Source organism: Callorhinus ursinus, unplaced genomic scaffold (assembly GCF_003265705.2).
Source record: "Callorhinus ursinus isolate GAN/ISIS: 27379988/994484 unplaced genomic scaffold, GSC_fseal_2.0 scaffold12, whole genome shotgun sequence".
In the NCBI taxonomy this organism is placed as follows: domain Eukaryota; kingdom Metazoa; phylum Chordata; class Mammalia; order Carnivora; family Otariidae; genus Callorhinus; species Callorhinus ursinus.
Window position 1 is genome coordinate 67,993,446 of NW_027397074.1, and position 19,109 is coordinate 68,012,554.

Below are 19,109 nucleotides of genomic sequence, written 5' to 3' on the forward strand. Positions count from 1 at the left end.
AGAAAGGTTCAAAGAGGCAAGATGGTGAATAGTTGGTAAGATCACGGGCTCTAGATTCAGACTAAATTGGAAATCCATCCCTAACTGGAGAAGTTACATGAAATTTTTTAAGCCTCAGTTTTTCCCCTCTATAAAGTGAAACTGTAGGTCAAAATACCAATCTCTCAGCACTGATGTAAGGCTGAAACGAGGTAATATACAAACAAAATCCCAAACTCAAAACCCGGCCTAAAGCAAATAATAAATAATACTGTGCTTACCATCTATGCCTAGTCCTTATCTGCCCACCAATTCCAGCTAATTATCTAGTCCTTCCAAAAGGAAATGGAATTTAAAGAATACTTGATAGAATGTTGTCTCAACTCTGCCACCTTGAGGCAAAAGACTGTCCACGACCGCAGAAAGGAATTTTGCTTCTGGAGCACTGGACTCAACTATGCTGCCCAAAACACCAGTCCCAGGGCGACGTTTGCTAAAGCAAGAGGGTGACATCCTTCTCCTGGTGTGTTTTTTAAAAATCAGGTTAGTAGAAAAAAGTTTAAATTAAATTTTTTCTTTTACCAAGTCTTATTTCTGCTGTTCCTTATTTGGTAAAGGTACTAACAAATCACTAAATAAAGATACTCTGGAAATGAATATTAAAGGGTTATTTGAAGAGGCTCTCAGGCCTGAGCTCAACAGTATGATTTTTCTCCCAGGAAAAGCTGTGCCTGTGGTGAATTATAATGCATATAATCTGAGCTTTTTGCTAGAAAAGTTTGCTCTAAGGGAAAATTAAAATGTGTCACTATCAGGTTGTGATCAGAAAGGGGCACACAATGCCCACCAAATACCATGACTTCCAGATGCTCAATACCAAAAAAAGTTGTGAACACGAGACTAGAAACTGTACACAGGAAAAACACACTGCCTCTTGGTGTCATTATATTCTCATCTCTCTTCTTCACCTTCTGTACCTTCAAGCTCCAAAGCTTATTCTCTTCATGGTCATGCCTCTTTATCATTCTAGGCTGGCTTATTTGAAAGTAGACTACTTGGGCTAAAGTTAAAATTACTGCGAATGAACACTACTAAGCAGCAAAGAAACTCAATGATATCAGTTATCAGTGGAAACTCCCATGACATGGAGTTTTCCTAAGATGATTTTATAATCTGGACACAGCCCCTCCCAAAATCTTAACTCTTCCTCCTAAGACCCACATCTACCTCCTTCCCTACTAACTCCAGCCCACTCTGATCTTCCTTTCTTAGGTTATTCTGCCTTTACACTGACACCTAATTATATATAGCGTTAGCCTCTAAGTGCCTATTGCATTTTGTAGAAGCATACTATTTTGGCAAACATTTAATCCTGAGCATTGGGAAATTAAAGAATAAGACCCAGTCCTTATAATGGCATACAACGCTCATATAATATGACGTACAATGTTGGGTTATTTGCTGTTTTACACGTGTGCTTCCCTCTAACAAGACGGTAAGCAAGCAGGGTTTGTGACTGATGCGTGGCTCTCTGACAGGCACCTCCAGCATTCAATAGCTATTATTTATTGATTTATAGTAAGTCATGCAGAACTTGAAGGCTGGTGCCTAATCTACCCACCCTTTCTCTTTTGGCCATATCAGCAGCACTCACACCCTCCGCAGCCTTAGTCCCAGCACGAATCACTGCAAAAAGAGGGAAAAAGGCCAAGACATCAGCAAGGGAATTTTCACTGAGCAACAAGAGGAATGTGATTTGAATGATGCAAGCTCTTTGTACAGGGCCCAGAGGACTATGCTGGCCAGGACATAGTGGCATTTGGGTAGGTCCAGAAATAGGCTACAGGGCTAAGTTCTCAGCTCTGTGCTGCTCTCAAGGACTAAAACTGAACATTTTGTGAATTTGTTCCTCTCCTCCTTCCCTCCCCTCAAAAAGCTTCATGTGCGTATGCCCAACATCAGATGGAAAGGCCTAGAAGAAGTTCTGATAACAAGTGCATTTTAGGTATCTGGGATACAAAAGTGCTCCACCTATAACCTGCCCTTGGAATTTTACTGTTCCTCGAGTACTTGGGGGTCAGTACTAAGCAGTGAGTTAAGCCAACCTGAAAAGAGCCACCTGGCCAAACAGAGGCCTAGAACCAAAGGCTAAGGGCCTTACATCACTAGTCTGGGCTGTGCGGCTGCGCAGCAGGTAGGCTGACAAATACTGTATGACCTAGAGGAAGGGATTCTTCTGTTTTGCTTTGTTTTTTAATTGAAGCTCATTTCTGATTATCTTTCTGACATTAAGGGAAAGGTACTGGGTGCACATTTTAAATCTATGAATAATTCAGAAGGGTAATTTTAGTCATAATTTTCAACTCCTTCAGAAAAACTATCAGAAATCATGACAAGAAGCAAAGGTAATTTGAGCTTTTCCTCCCTCTTTGCCCTGCTAATCCTCTGACCTAAAGGTCTCAAGGCAAGCAGGCAGAAAAGAGAATGGGGCTGGTTAACCAACAAACTGAGTGAAGGCTTCCTAACAGAAAGCCCCATCTGCTCAAGTGGAATAATAATGTAACACTGTTTAAGAGGACATGTGGGTTTTGAATGTGAAACATGCCCCCAGACATACCGTTGCTGGTCACTGTCATAGCACGGGGCCCGCTGGTCAGAAGCCGGGTTCACCCCCCCTTCCACTACTCACAGCCTTCTCGGGCCAGGTAGAGGCTCCGGGTCCCGGTAGGCTTCTTCACCTTCTTTGTCTGCAGCTTTGCAGCCTCATCACGGGTCACTGCCAAGTCGACCCTGAGCTGCCGGCCATCCAGTTTAAGCCCACCACCCTGTAACAGATTGCAACCCTCTCTCTTAAAATTCACAATGAGTAGAGACAAAGCCCCCGGCCAGGAATGCCAAGGAAAGGGAAAACAGCAAATCCCAATTATGCTATGGAACCCAACCCATAGGATGTTTTAGCCCAGGTGGCTGCAAGTGGGCTACTGAGCCTAACATCTAGTATAGCTGTGCAAAACGCCATGTGTATACTTAGGGCAGTTAGTAGTAATTTATTTTATGGGAGTTGATTAGGCCCAAAGTAGACCCAAATTGAGGAAAATTGATCTATATAGAGCCAATTTTTTAAATTCTAAAGAAAGCTAATAAAATGATAGTATTAACTCTACTTAGGAGAATTTAAGAGATAATGACAGTACAGGATAACTTATCTCAAAACACTATATACTTGCTTATAGAATACACGGAAAAATCCATCACCCATACATTTTTTCTCATTGACTCCACTTTACAGATGACCTTAATCCCTTCTTGTCCCAACCTTTCACGTCATCACCCTATGATAGAGGCTGACATACAGTGATTAATAAACATTAGATAATTATACCTGCTTCCTCACTTATAAAATAGGTATAATAATTGATCTTTTTTTTTTTTAAGTACATTCCATGCCCAGTGTGGAGCCCAACATGGGGTTTGAACTCACAACCCTGGAGACTGAGACCTGAGCTGAAGTCAAGAGTCAGACCCTTAACCGACTAAGCTACCCAGGCACTCCAATAGGTATAATAATTGTAATTACCATACCCCTGCAGAACTGACATAAGGATTAAATAAGGTAATACATGTAAAGCTGAGTGCCTAACACACACCAAGTGCTCAGTAAGTGTTAGCTTTATTATTATTATATTATTGACAGTACTAATAAAGCTGGGCATAAACAGCAGATGCTGGGGTTCGGAGCCACTGTGCCCTAAGTTAAGGGGTAAAAGAAATGTCCTCCTTACCTCAGTCTCTGGAGAAGCAGCTTCAAGGCATTTCTGAGCTGCTTCTTGAGTCATGAACTGGGCAAATGCACAACCTGCACCGAGAAACAAAATTAAATGAGATGCCAAACCCCTATGGCCCACCAGGATGCCGAAGATGACGCTACAAATGGCAGGCTGACACAGAGTGGAAGGGGGAGCAGCGTCCTTCTGTTAGGGGCTAGGAGACGGGCACTGCACCAGGCATTGAAGGTTCAAAGACAGATGGGACACGTGCTTACAATGAAATTTTACTATTACTTCATCTTTTCCAATGCTTCTTAGAACTTTAGTCTCATCGTTGCTCTCCTTAGTAAGAAAAAGCCACAAGATATGGTAGAGAAATTCCACTTAAATCAGCATTATTTACTGGCTTGCCTTTTAGAGGACTAAAAAATGAGGCAGGAACCACCTAACCTGAAATTAATTACAGATCTCACTGTCCTCAAAGCCACCTGGGAGACATCAAATATGAGCGGACCGGCCTCTTGTAGTCAAAGTCCCTGGCTTCTATCACATGAATACAGCAGTGAACCAGAAAGCCATAAGCTCAATTCTTGACTCATACCCTCAAATTTGCACAGGCTCACCTGTCACTGGTTAGATGCAGAGCCAATCAATCCATCCTAATTTCTGCTATTGATAAAAAGCAGTTTTTATCAGCAAAGAAAAAAAGTTCACCTTACAGTAGACTCCAAAAAAGAAATACAAGTTTCACAATATTTTGTTAGTATTCCTTTATACAAATTTAAATATTCCCTCATATATGAAAAAAACGTCCTAGAGCTACTAGGGCATTGATTGACCTTTTGTCCTCTACAAGAATGAATGGCAGCAGACTGAGACAACACACGTGGCAGGCCAACCCAAGAGTCACCATCTAGGTGAGGTCCTTCCTGCCTCCTCCAGGCAGGGCCAAGTGCCCCACCCACCAAGCCTCCAATCACATCTCTCTTTTTACAGCTCCGGTCAGGTGGCATCTTCCCAAACAGAAGGAATGCCTCAGGAGTAAGGGCCATATTTCTAGGCTGCTAGCACCTACCATGGTGTCTGGCATTAATAGATACTCAATAGGAAGAAACAAACAATACAGAAAGAAAGGGAGGAAGATGGGGGAAATATGTTCTAACTGACAGATTAGCTTATCCATCCAATATGAAGAAAAAAGGTACTTCTCTCTGAATGGGTAAGAATTTTAACACTGGAAATTCCTAGGTCAGTATTGGGTTTAATCTTAACACTTCCCTAAAAGTCTACAGATAATTTTTAGCTCTCCTAGACAGCGAAATGGCATGCTGACAGGGATAAATGCTAGGAGGCGGCCAAGGCTGTGTGAGTAGGCAAAAAAATTTAATAAGAGCTAGAAAAAGAAAATGTATTTGGGACACGTGGGTGGCTCAGCCGGTTGAGCGTCTGCCTTCAGCTCAGGTCATGATCCCAGGGTCCTGGGACGGAGTCCCGCATTGGGCTCCTTGCTTGGCGGGGAGCCTGCTTCTCCCTCTGCCTGCAGCTCCCCCTGCTTGTGCTCACTCTCTCTCTCTTCCTCTCCCTCTGACAAATAAATAAATAAAATCTTAAAAAAAATAATTAAAACTATGCTTATTAAAATCGTTAACTCTAAGCTAATATTAATAGATCAAGAAAGAGACAGAGCAAGTCAACTATTGACTACATTCTGAAAATACCAACCCGACAGACTACTGCACTCAAAAGGAAACAAAAGATATCAAAGTAATACAATATCCTATAGTAATAGGAACATTCTATGCAATTCTAGTTGCTTATTTTTAGAAAAACATACTGGAAATGGAGAAGGTCCAAGAAGCATAGTTGAGTATTAGAGTTGAAGACACATTAAGTGATTACTCCAGTTGAACCTACTCATTCTACAGATAAGAAACTGAAGCCTGAAGTGGTTAAACAATTTACCAAAATCACCCAGCTGGTCTATGGCTCAGCTACAATTAGATCCCTAATATCCAGGAAGCAGTTCAGCTTTCTTTCCATCATACTGACCTACTTATATCTTTTTGGCTAAGGAAAAACCAAAGATGATCAGGTCTCATCAATTTGGAAAATAAGGTTTAGAACAGAGGTTCTTAACCCTTGAATAGATCCCAGAAAGCCCACAAACCCTCAGAAGTGGGATTTTTCTGGAGAGATGGTTCATAGCTTTTGCTAGATCTCAAAGAAAGCAAGAACCAGAATGAATTAAGAATTCACTGCTTTAGGAGAATGACTGCAGTTGATAAAATCAAAGATTATAAATATACTGAAAAGATGCTGCTCCCCTGAACAACAGTACACTAGAATGAACTGGGGCCAATCCTTCAAAGTTCAAAAGAAATAGCTTTAGAGAAAAAAAATCTAAGGCAGCAGTCCTGCTATGTACAGCTTTCCTTCTGACTGTTGCCACTGCAACAAAATTTCTGTTAGCTTCCATCTCTAACAAAAGCAACTGAAAAAGATCCCAGTAATTTCAAGCAATGTGGAATGATTAATACCCATGAGATGCTATCACATTTGAAATTCAAAGGAGAACAACAAATGGAATTCATTACCCTAAAGTAAATAAGCAAGGGCTTAAAAAGCTTAGACAAAATTGTGGCTGGCAGCACCATTAAAGATGCTGAGTTTGATATCTTGGAAGACAACCTCAGAATGTCCTTGGTGCTTCTATGGACCACAGAAACCCGGGCTGGATAGACTGTAGACCCCTCAGAATGATACACATTATGTTCTCAAGTAACCTAATCAGTGTCCATGGCAGCAGTCTCCACCTTTTTAGGGCCTAACAAGCTGACAACAAGTACCTTTAGAATGCTCTGTGTCTGGATGCAAGACAATACGGACATACTTAAGGTCTCCAAATTGCTGGAGGAGCTCCCCGAGTTCTTCTTCCTCTGAGTCAAAAGACAGGTTTCTACGGAAGATAGTCAAGTCACAAGAAAAGTCAATTACTAAAGTGAGATCCTGTGTTCTAGTACAAGGTGAGTAAGACACCAAATGGAGTGGTACTCTTGTTCATGACCACCCTCTGGGGTTCAGGTACAGTACCAATACATAGGGGAGGCCCCCAGTGGCCCAGCGTCTGATGTGTGACTCTGCCCCTCATTCATAACTAACTAGCCTTTCTATGTCAATCAGATTCTCTCCCCCAGGAATTTAAAACTTGAACAGACACACACAAAGGCCAGAAGCCGTTGATGCAGATTCATTTCAAAATAGCAATACCCCACCCAAAGGAAACTTCTGGGAAGCAGAAATCTGAAAATGTCCTATATCTTGATCTGGGTGGTGGTTATATGGGTATATACAAACGAAAAATTTCACTGAGCTGTACATTTAGAGTAATGCACTTTACAGAATATATGTTATGCCTTGAGAAGGGGAAAAAAAAAAAAGGCAGTGAGTGTTCTCAGAGAACAGACCCACAGCCTTCCTACAGCTGGGGCCCAAAACATCCCAGATTTTCATCTCCTTCTTAAGGTTTGCTCTTCGACAGCTTTGATCCTGTGAACCACCCAATGTTCATCGAACAAACCCGCTTTTTCATTAACATTGGCCAAAATTAGTTTCTCTTATTACAAACAGAAGATTCACAGCAGGCTGATGAGAAAAGTCAAGTGTGTACATGTGTCTGTCTGTCTCTCTTGATTACCCATTTTCCTTTCTGTGTTGCTGTGAAATCTAGGTTTCAGTTAAAACTTTACAAAAGCCAGAAAATCCTTCAAAATAATAACTCAAAAGCAAACACAGTAAAGTTTACTAGCTAAGTGCAAAACAAGAAAAGCACTTATTTCTCTTGATGGGATTAAAAAAATGTTAGATTTTATTCTACCAAATTTCAATACATTATAAAGATCTTTCATTTCCCCAGCAATGCACATCCTTCCAGGGTAAAAACAAGAAACAAAAAAACAGTCCCCAGTAAATATTTATAATTTTTCTTCTCTATACTCAGTTAACAACCCCATAAACAATTCTATCTTATGAAGTAACCGAAACAAAAAAGATGTTCTGCAATAAGACATATCCTAGCCATGTCACTTCTTCTAATTTGTCTCATTGTGTATAGTTTTCTCTCTCCCATCCTTTATTTTCCTAAGTTTCATTAAAAGATGTAGAAATAGTAAGGAATGGTGACATTTCCTCCTTCTTATTAAACAGCATCCTCTACAAATACAGAATTATTTATATGGCCATTCCAAACAACACAATAAGAACAACTATGAAGAGACAAGCCGTGAAAGAAGAAAATGGGCTACAACGCAGCTTATGAAGGCTAAATTCACCTTTGTTAACAGCTATGATATGGGCATGTGTGTGGGTGTTCTCTGAGCAATCATTAAGGTTAATATTTTGTGTCTTTTTGCTCATTTATTTCCTAAATTTCCTACAATAAGCATAAGTTATTTGTATAATAAAAACAATCTTAAAAGACTATACAGGAAGATAAAATACACATCTTTAAAATAAGACCCAAATAGCCCTAGCACACTGGCACTTAAGAAAGGACAAGAAAGGGGGTGCCTGGGTGGCTCAGTCGGTTAAGCGTCTGCCTTCGGCTCAGGTCATGATCCCAGGCTCCTGGGATTGAGCCCCACATTGGGCTTCTTGCTCAGCAGGGAGCCTGCCCCTCCCCCTGCTTGTGCGCTCTCTCTCTCTATCTCTCCCTCACTCTCTCTCAGATAAATAAATAAAATCTTTTAAAAAAAGAAAGAAAGAAAGGACACATGCTTGAGGTATCCTAAAGATATCCTGACTCTATGAAACGGCGAATGTACCACAGTCAGTAGGACTAAAATGGCAATGGCAACATGGAATAAAACCCATCTCCACCTGACTCCCTCCTTAAGATTTCCTGGAAACAAATGGGATGCCTTATTTTATTCTGGACACTACTTTAAAAGGTAAGTTAGGCATAGAGAAAAATTATCTGGGACAAGTGTATCACCCCTCCCCAGCATTCCCCTAAAACAAAAGCCAGAAGCAAGATGTTTCTAAGTGTTGAAGAACTGATTTATTCCAAATGATGCTACTCCAATTACGAAGAAGGAAATGTAAATGAGGACAAAATCTGCAGACCCCTGCTCTTTATCTTCTGTGTGCAGTTCTGATTCTCCTATATTCTCACTGTTTGCTATGTTCCTAGGGCCAGATGTATTAATGGTCTTAAAGGCATCTAATTTTCTGGCCTACCTAACAGAATTAGTACCGGGGGGTGGGGGGGGCGGGGGAAGAGTGGGGTGACTGGCTGGCTCAATCAGTGGAGCATGCAACTCTTGATCTTGGGGTTGTGAGTCTGAGCCCCACACTGGGCATAGAGCTTACTTAAATGTAAAATCTTTACAAAAATAAAGAGAGAGAAAGAAGAAAGGAAAAAAGGAGAAAAGAAAAACCTGTGAAGGCAACATAAACAGCAGATCTCAAGGTACAAAGGCATACCTGATAAAAACAGTTTTCCCTTCATTCACATCAGAGGGTAATTTCCTCTTCTTTTTCTTTGAGACTTGCACATCTAAAGTAAAAAGAAAAAACAACAAACTGAAAAAGACTTAGTGCAACCCATATGACAAGGGGCTAACTTCTTAGATATATAAAAACCTTGCTTAAGTGAATAAGAAAAAACAAAACTAAAAGTGAACAAAGGATATACAACTAAATACATGAAAAGATGCCCAAATTTACTCAAGAAAAACATAGCACCAGAAATAAGAAATTATTTTTTATTCCAACAGATTGGCAACAACCAAAAAAAAGGATGAAATGCGATGTGGTAAGGGTGTGGGACAAAAGACATTCATATATACTGTTGTAACAGTCTAAACATTAAGAACATTTGAGGAGAAAAAAATACACATTCATACACACAGACATACACTATATTTGACGTGTGTGTGCATGCACGTGTTTTTGCTTATAAAAGTATTAAGATAGGGGGCGCCTGGGTGGCTCAGTCGTTAAGCGTCTGCCTTCAGCTCGGGTCATGATCCCAGGGTCCTGGGATAGAGCCCCGCATTGGGCTCCCTGCTCCATGGGGAGCCTGCTTTTCCCTCTCCCACTCCCCCTGCTTGTGTTCCCTCCCTTGCTGTGTCTCTCTCTGTCAAATAAATTTTAAAAATCTTAAAAAAATAAAAGTATTAAGATAGATACACAAGAAACTTTTAACATTGGTTGTTTCTGGAGAGGGGTCCTAAGTGGCTGAAGACCTGGGTACAAGGAAGACTCTCTGGGTACAAGGAAAGACTCTTCTTTCATATTCTGAAAGAATATGAAAGAAACAGCAGTGGTTACTTTAAGGGACTCTTGGGGGCAGTGGTGAGGAACTTTTCTTTCTATATTATTCTCCTGCACTATCCTTTTTAATTTTCTGCCATTATTATGTATTGACTCAATAATTTTTTCAAGGTAAAGAAATGGTAAGAGACAGATGAGCCTGGTTATTAAATGCAAGGTCTCATAGTCCCATCAGTATAGAAGCTTCTTTGATTCTACAGTGTCTACCATTCTCTCCTCATGGAAAAAGCTTATTTCCTCAGATTTTTTATATGGCCAAACCAACATGCCAGACTTAACCTAAAGAACCAGTTATTGACCATTCCTCGTTCTGTAATGACCAGCCTCCCTCAATAAATGAGTTGAACTTATGCCCAGCAATCTTTATAAAGGGAGCAACAATGTTTGATTACAGTTTTCCAAAATGCCCCAAGAGGTCCTTTATCCTCATCTCAACTCATAAGAGTTGTTTAAAATCCTCTTGGTATGGGACGCCTGGATGGCTCAGTCGTTAAGTGTCTGCCTTCGGCTCAGGTCATGATCCCAGGGTCCTGCGATCGAGTCCCACATCAGGATCCTTGCTCAGTGAGGAGCCTGCTTCTCCCTCTCCCTCTGCTACTCCCCCTGCTTGTACTCTCTCTCTCTCTGACAAATAAATAAATAAAAATCTTTTTTAAAAAAATAAATAAAAAATAAAATCCACTTGGTGTTAGGATACAATATCCTGCTTATCCAGTTATTCATTCATCTTGAAGAAGCAAGAGAAGTAGTGCTTCAGCATTAAGCCAGGTTTTAAATTCCCTGAGAATCTTAACCCTCAAATACTATTCCAAACGTATTTAAAAGACACAACAAAAATGCTGAGAAGGAATATAAAAATATCCTTTCCAGCACTGAAACATAAATCTGACAGAACACCTTAGGGCCCTATTTAAAAAGAGGTGTGCGCTGAACTGATGCATATTTGTCAGTAACTGGTTTTAAACATAAAGGTGTCCACAAAGATCCCAGGCAAACCTTCATCCTCTTGCTCTTCACTGTTGGTATCACTCTGAGCCGGTTCCTCTCCGCCATCGATACTCTCTCTTCCCTCCAGGATGCTGTCGCCGTCAGAGAGCTCCTCCTCACTGCCCTCTGCGGCTGCGGCCCTCCAGACTGCTCTGCAATGGCACAGGTCAGAACCAGGGGTCTGGGCTGTCAGAGGAGTCTCTCCATGTTCATTACACACGTCGCCTCTGCCGTGATGGGGGCAGGGAAGACATCACTGTCCCTCCCAGACACAAGCCTAGCTCTGAGTCTGTCGTCTCGGAACAAGATGAGCTGCTTACCTCTTTTGAATCTGTGCAGTCTTGGTCACCCTTGATTTTTTATTCTCTTCCCCCTCCTCCTCTTCCTCTTCTTCCTCCTCTGTGGCATCCGCTTCTTCCCTGCCATTCTCTTTATCTAATTCCTGATGTTTAGGTTCAGGCCTCTTCTCCTCACCTACACACGGAGGTAAAGAAAAGAATTCATTTAGAATCCAAAATTACCTTGGACAAGATTAACCAATACCCCAAGTTCCTAGTTCGTTGGGACTATAACTATTTTTCTCAGTATTTTTCTTACTGCATGTAAGAGAAAGTATGAGGGGAAAAAAGCAAAAACAACAAAAAGCCCTCATCACTGAGATTCCCTGGAGGCCTGTCCCATTCACCAGAATGAGAGAGGGAGCAGCTGAGCCTCTGCAAATGGCCTGCCACTGCATACCACAGCCTGCACAGCGTTCACCTGGGGCCCAGCCATGAACTTTCATCCCGGTGAGTTCTGTTCTCGGAGCTCCTGGTGGCTTAAAAGCCGCCTGCTTTCTAAAAAAAACCTCAAGTTTTAAGTTTCCCTATTCTTAATAGTCCATCATTTTATGAAAAGTGGGAAAGGACAGCCAGCATAGGGGACAATGAACTCAGGTCCCACTCCTCATTCACATTCACACCAAGGAGTGAGCTTAGACTCAAAAGACCCCATGTTTTGAGACCAGATCACCAGATGGTACAACATGAATCGACAAACAGCTCTGTGCTCACTTCTGAGCCCACAGGAATTCAGAGTTTCTCTTAATCCTCAGTCTTATTCTTTCCGTTAATCTTGTGCTTTTGGTATCTTTAACCCAGTATTCTTACTGACAAGCAGGTTCCCTTATAATTTTACCATAGGTAGAGCTGTTTCCATACCCACCCCAGGACATACAACCCCTCCTACCCAATATCATCACATCTTACCTGGGGCAGAGGCAGACTGTGTATTTTTATATTTATCCTTTGCCACAGCCCAATCCACAGCTACTGTCCGCCCTGTCAGATAGAAAAGTAGCATCAGAAAGGTCTTCCTTTTTTTTTTTTTAAGATTTTATTTATTTATTTGAGAGAGAGAGATAGAGTGAGATAGAGAGAGCCCAAGAGGGGGTAGGGTGAGAGGGAGAAGCAGACTCCCTCTGAGCAGGGAGCCCAATGTGGGACTCGATCCTGGGACTCTGGGATCATGACCTGAGCTGAAGGCAGTCGCTTAACCAACTGAGCCACCCAGGCGCCCAGTCTTCCTCTTTTTAAAGTCTCTTGTAAATGACTTCCTATTCATCAAAGACCGTGATGGAACCAAAACAGACAAAAGAAACTGCTAATTCAGAGAATGTTGGTCCTGAAATAAACCTCAGAGTAGCCTAAGTTTTTAACCCTTAAACTTTTTCATCAATGTAAATAGTTATTTTGCCTTTCTACAACAGCCCCCACACCTGGGGTAATAGAGAGAAGAAAGAAAGAAAGAAAGAAAGAGAGAGAGAGAGAGAGAGAGAGAAAGAAAGAAAGAAAGAAAAAAGAAAGAAAGAAAGAAAGGAAGGAAGGAAGGAAGGAAGGAAGGAAGGAAGGAAGGAAGGAAGGAAGGAAGGAAGGAAGGAAGGAAGGAAGGAAAGGAAGGAAAGGAAGGAAAGGAAGGAAAGGAAGGAAAGGAAGGAAAGGAAGGAAAGGAAGGAAAGGAAGGAAAGGAAGGAAAGGAAGGAAGGGAGGGAACAGTGTTTCCAGTCAGACAAGTCTCTAGTTAGACTAAGCAAGAGGCAAAACAAGTGCTCTGGAATAATCTGCACTCTGCACAGAAATTACAAAGTCTCCAAGCCAAGCCCTTCTTTAGTATCTAGTGTATGAACCCAGTCAGTTTAACAGCCCAAGGGAGCTGAAGGGTGCTGAAGAATGACCACAACCAAGACAGAGAAACCTGCAAAACCCACAGCCCCCGGACAGCAACCTGCATCTATCAGTGATTATTTCAGGGACATTTTTTCATTAAGGATTTAAATGCATACTCATCATCCAAATAAAGTAAAGCAAATAATGGCATGCGTTCTTTCAAGTTTAACCCTAAGATCAAGCACTAGGAATATTTCATCAAACAGCTTCTATATTATCAGTAAGACTCAACAATTCAAACACCTTTTGAAAATGTAGAAAGTGGGTTACTGTGCTAATTCACCAAACACCAGAAATATCTGGGTGAACGGTAGAGATACAGAAAACTCACCTTTTATCTCTTTCATGTTCATGCTTTTGAGAGCTTTTCCTGCTTCTAGAAGGTTTTTGAACTGGACAAAAGCAAAACCACGCATCTTTCCATCTGTGTGCAAATGTACAAAGAAGTTAGAGGCAGCAGGTGGGGAGCCAAAGAACACCAAGAAGGACATTACAGCAACCTGGGCTGGCAGGATGACCCAAGCCCTGCCAACCAGTCAGCCCCTTGCCCAAAGCAATAGCTCTTGTCCTCCTGCTGAGGATACCCTGATTCAAGCTTGGGGAGAGCAAATGCATTTTCTCAAACTATAACTTGTCTTCTAAAACTAGTTCTGAGATCTAACTAAAAATGCCATTGGGGGAATAAGTACAATTTTTGAGTTTTTGTTATGTGTCCAGCACTGTGCCTGATATTTTATATATATCATATCATCTGGGGCTCACAAAGAGTATGACATGAACCTTGTATTTCTATTTGTTTAAAAGATTTTATTTGAGAGAGAGGGAGTGCATGCACAGTTGGAGGGAGGGGCAGAGGGAGAGGGACAAGCAGACTCCGCGCTGAGTGTGAGCCCCACGGCGGGGCTGGATCCCACAACCTTAAGATCATGACCTGAGCTGAAATCAAGAGTCAGATGTTCAACCAACTGATCCACCCAGGTGCCCCTGTATTTTTATTTCAAATATCGGTTAGTTCAAGGATGAAATGGAAAAACACCATTATGTTAAATAATCTTAATCTAATCCACAACAAATGAAGGTTTGCTAGTACCTGGCTTCCGGGGGATGTTTACTTCCAGGACAGCTCCATATTGAGCAAATACTGTCTTCAAGTCATCTTCTGAACACTGATGCCAAACGTGAAAAGATATTATCACAGAAAATAAACATGAAACATCAACCATTAAATTAGTTCATTACAAAGAACTTGAACACTTTCACTCCTTTTTTACTTTTGAGACTGGGACATCAAACATTTCTAAACAGAAGACATCTTGCTTTGGATCAAAGAAGACAGATATCAAAGAGCTCTTCCTCCCCTCGCTATCCCAGCAGTAGTGCCCCAAAAGGAAGACATCGTCACACTTACTATTCTTAATTAATTGTTTATACAGGCCCATTTTCTGTATTCAACAAGGCTAAGATTCATGCCCAGAAGGAATTATGTCCAATTATACCATCCTGGTGAGGAGCTCCACCAATGAGCACCAAGAGCCTTAAGAACAGGTCGTGTTAGTGTTCTCTGTCACTCACCTTAAAGCTCAGGTTCCGAATAATTAATCTGGCTTTCTTGTCTGCCACTTTGGGTTTTTTAGGCTTCAGTTCCTTCTTTGGGGGTTCTGAAGTTTCTAAAAAATAAGAGGCAACAAAACAAGTCTGTGATCCAGCCTCTAGGCCCAGAACATCACAGGAAAGAAGCTACTAGCAAAAAAAGGCATTTCTCACAGGGTTAAGTATGACAACACCCAGAACCACCAGATTTCCAAAGTTAGAATTAAATAAAAGACAAATATGAGTAATAAAATACATTAGATGATTTTGGACATCAAAAGGAAATTTAAGGAAGTTTTAAATTTAGAAGCTATCCCCTATCCTCCCTCCCCCTCCTCCCCTTCCTCACTCTGAGGGAAAACTCCCTGCTAGAAACTCACCATTTTCCCCCTTTTCCGTGGACTTGTTCCTCTGTTTTTTCTTGGCAATAGTCACGCTGATCTTACAGCCTTCGAAGGTGGTAATCTCCTTGAGGGCCCTCTGAACATCTTCCAGCATAGAAAAAGTGACATAGCCAAAGCCTCGACATGCCTTACTCCCTGAACAGTGAAGGGTGAGGGGGAGAACTGTAAGCCAAGAGCCCTAAAACAGTAAACTCTCTCTTTAAAAAAAAAAACAAAAAACAGTAAATTCTCAAAGTCCTAACTAGCAGATATACTGCCAGACCATCCTATTATCAGTTTGCCAAAATTCTCAGGAGGGATACAAACAAAGTTGGCATCAGTGGCCCCTTCCCCACTTTGCTCAGAAATTGTTAGGCTTCCTCTTCTAATTTGGTGTCTTTACTATTAGCGCCTCTTCTTCCTCCTTTCCTGATAAACTTGAGAATACGGAGGGTCCATGATACCCATTATATTCCCAAAGAAGAATTCAACATCAAATAGAATGGAACATCACCAGAGAAGGTGGGAAAGGTAAGTATGGTAGCTTTGAAAACTGCAACGCAATAATGCAGCAGATCAGAAATGAATGCCTGAGGTCCTGACAAAAGAACCTCAATAAACAATAAATATTGCTTCAGGAGCCTGCAGATACTATTACCATTATTACCAAACCTTAGCAATCAATATCAAGCTTAACCTTTACAAAGCTGTAAATCTCTTACCTCACTTTCATCTTCAGAACACACTGAGGTAGATAAAGTGAATATTATCATCCTTTCTTTCCAAATGAGTAATTTGAGACGGAGGAAAGTAAGTGAACTGGTTAATGCACCAGGTGTTTGTAGCTGTATTAATTCCTCATTACTAGCCCCATGTTCTTTCCATGGGACTCCACCAATATAAAGGCCACAGAGAAGAATATTAGGACCAAGCAGATGAACAGTTGCAAATAAAAACTATAACTCACCTTTGCCCTTTTTGGTATGCTTTTTTTGATTTAACATTTTTGTGTAGTAAAATGTTTAAGTCATTTACTGCATCAAAAAGGAAAAGACCAGGTAGTCTGCCTACTACCCAAAGAAGAAATACAGCTCACATGCTCTGCTTCTTTTTCAACTACCCTCGAACCTACTTCAGGGTACAAGCCCTCAAACACATGACGCTGATCCACATAAGTGGTTAAAGCTGAAACTTTGCACTATGAAGGCATACTGTGATCTGGAGATCAAGGTTTTTCTCGGGACTCCTCACAAAAGCCAGCCCACTCACTGTCAGAAATCAGAACAAGAAAAGTCAGGGCCCCTCCTGATCAGTACAACCAAACACAAAGCAGTTGAAACGTGAAGGGGGCGGGGTGGGGCCTGGGTGGCTCAGTTGGTTAAGCATCTGCCTTCAGCTCAGGTCATGATCCCAGGGTCCTGGGATCGAGCCCCCCACATCGGGCTCCCTGCTCCGCGGGAAGCCTGCTTCTCCCTCTCCCACTCCCCCTGCTTGTGTTCCCTCTCTCGCTGTGTCTCTCTCTGTCAAATAAATAAATAAAATCTTAAAAAAAAAAAAAAACGAAAGAAAGAAAGAAAGAAACACAAAGGGGTTCAACACCAAAACAAAAGCATGTACTCACAACAAATGCCATTCACTGTTTGTCTGCACAAAACACTCTCATTTTACTTGAATCCTCACAACATCCTGTGAAATTGTCCCCATCTTCAAGAGGTAGAGTCACCACTACTAAGGCCTCATCCCACATCCCCTCCCTCCTTCCCATCCCAGTAAGTGCAACACTCTTTCCAACACATCCTGACTGTCTGAAAAGAAAAGTGTATAGTCTTTCAAAAAGGGAATAGAGTTGTTTTTGTTTTGCGGGTTTTGTGGGTTTGTTTTTTTTTTTTTTTAGATTTAGACCACATACATAGGATACAAGGTAAGATTACACCTCAGCTATATTCTGAGGACCCAAAAGAGAATTCCCATTCAGTGCCTGTTCCTCCCTGGAACAGAAGCATCGAGCACTGGACAGTAGTGTTTCTCAAAGTGTTCTGACGACCCACAGTAATGAATGTAACTTATAGTAGAATCCAATACACATATATATTCTCTATGTAAAACCAAAGGGGTGCCTGGCTGGCTCAGTCAGTATAGCAAGCGATTCTTGATCTTAGGGTTATAAATTTGAGTCGCACACTGGGTGTACAGATTATTTAAAAATAAAATCTTTAGGGATGCCTGGGGGGCTCAGGAGTTAAACATCTGCCTTCAGCTCAGGTCACGATCCCAGGGATCAGTCCCGCATCAGGCTCCTTGCTCTGCAGGGAAGCTGCTTCTCCCTCTGCCTGCCGCTCCCCCTGCTCATGCCCTCTCTCTCTGACAAATAAATAAAATCTTTAAAAAAATTTAAACAAATAAAAATATTTTAAAATTATAAATATTAACCCTTTACCACATATACATATACTTTGTTTAAAAAATTCTTGTCATGACCCACTCAAAACCCACTAACGCGTAATGATCTGCAGTTTAAGAAACACGGCTGTACAGGACTCTCATTCTTCACTTACCCACATCTCTACTTAAAATGGCAAAGAACCAGGCTGGTGGCATGGCTTGCATAGCAATCAGAGCCATGTGGACAATCCCAACTCTGGCCTCCGTTATTAACAAAATACAAGCTAATGATGGAGGGATTATTAGCACACAGTTAGCCTGCCTACTCACATACTCAGATACCATGGGGGGAAATGGGGGTCCACAAGATGCCAGTTCCCACCAGTTGTTCTGCTGAAAGACAAAGAAGTGGCCACCTACAGAGACAGCCTGATGACTTAGAAGGGAGCTAAATATAACATCGGATGCCTATCTTGAGTGTCCTTGAAGTCTAGGTAAGAGGAAGGAATGCTTCTCTACAATTAAAACCCTTACAATTCCTTCTCATTGCAATACATGCCAACCCTTTCTCATAGTGATGCAATGAGCATTACACAGAATATGAGGCATATAGCAGTATTACACAAGTAAATATCCCCAGTGGCTCAAGCCAAAAGCCTTGGGAATCAGACTTGACTCCTCTTTTTCTCATACCCTGCATCTGATCCATCAAATCCTCTCGGTTCTACCTTCAAAAATATCCATATTCCAATCACTTTTTACCACCTCCACTGCTACCATCCTGGTCCAACACCATAATTTCTCACCTGGATTATTGCAGAAGCCTACTATTTGGTCTCCCTGCTTCTGTCCTATTCTCCAACGGCAGCCTCAGAGTATCTTTTAAAAATGTAAGCCAGATCATACTTACTGCTCCCTACTCAAAACCAGTAGTTTCTCATCTCAGAGTAAAAGCCAAAGTCTTTGCAATGGCCTTTAGGTCCTCCATGATCTGGTACCCTAGAATCTCACTTCCTGCTTCTCTTACCTTCACTCACTTACCCTGGGCACCCTGTTCTCCCTGCTATTCCTTCAGTATACCAATAGTCCTCTTCAGTATTCCTGAGCTTGCTCTTTCCTCTGCCTAGCCTCCTCCTCCTGGAGAGAAACACGTTCACTCCTTCACCTCAGTCAGGCCTTCCCTGGCTACTCTATCTATAGATAACTGCCATTCCTCACTCCTCTACAACCCCCACCCCCACACTCACTTACAGAGACTCCTTATCCTTCTTCCTGACTTATTTTTCTCCTTAGTATTTACCACCATAATCACTATATATCTTGCTTGTTTATTGGCTGTCTTCCCCATCTTGAAGATTTAAGAGCAAGTTTTTTGGCTTGGTTTGGTTTGGTGCACTGCTCCATCCTCAGGACCTACAACAGTGCCTAGCGCATAGCAGGCATTCAAAAACTATTTGAATGAATAAATGAGTAAATGAGTAACA

The 19,109-nt window shown here is 41.6% G+C and overlaps 1 protein-coding gene across 3 annotated transcripts in view; it reads right to left on the minus strand.

The window, feature by feature from the left end:
• The window catches only part of RBM28 (RNA binding motif protein 28), a 31,043-nt gene that overhangs the window by 10,965 nt on the left and 969 nt on the right, over positions 1–19,109 (minus strand). For 2 of the 3 annotated variants that reach the window (XM_073899160.1, XM_073899161.1), the window contains exons 2-13: positions 15,241–15,399; positions 14,843–14,937; positions 14,361–14,436; positions 13,602–13,694; positions 12,314–12,385; positions 11,387–11,540; positions 11,076–11,293; positions 9,228–9,300; positions 6,593–6,702; positions 3,762–3,835; positions 2,669–2,804; positions 1,601–1,665 (exon numbers count right to left, since the gene is read on the minus strand). In XM_073899160.1, the coding sequence (XP_073755261.1) occupies positions 1,601–1,665; positions 2,669–2,804; positions 3,762–3,835; positions 6,593–6,702; positions 9,228–9,300; positions 11,076–11,293; positions 11,387–11,540; positions 12,314–12,385; positions 13,602–13,694; positions 14,361–14,436; positions 14,843–14,937; positions 15,241–15,399 (1,325 nt within the window). The remainder of the gene's footprint in view (positions 1–1,600; positions 1,666–2,668; positions 2,805–3,761; positions 3,836–6,592; positions 6,703–9,227; positions 9,301–11,075; positions 11,294–11,386; positions 11,541–12,313; positions 12,386–13,601; positions 13,695–14,360; positions 14,437–14,842; positions 14,938–15,240; positions 15,400–19,109) is intronic. The other variant, XM_025865570.2, reaches the window with a different exon arrangement.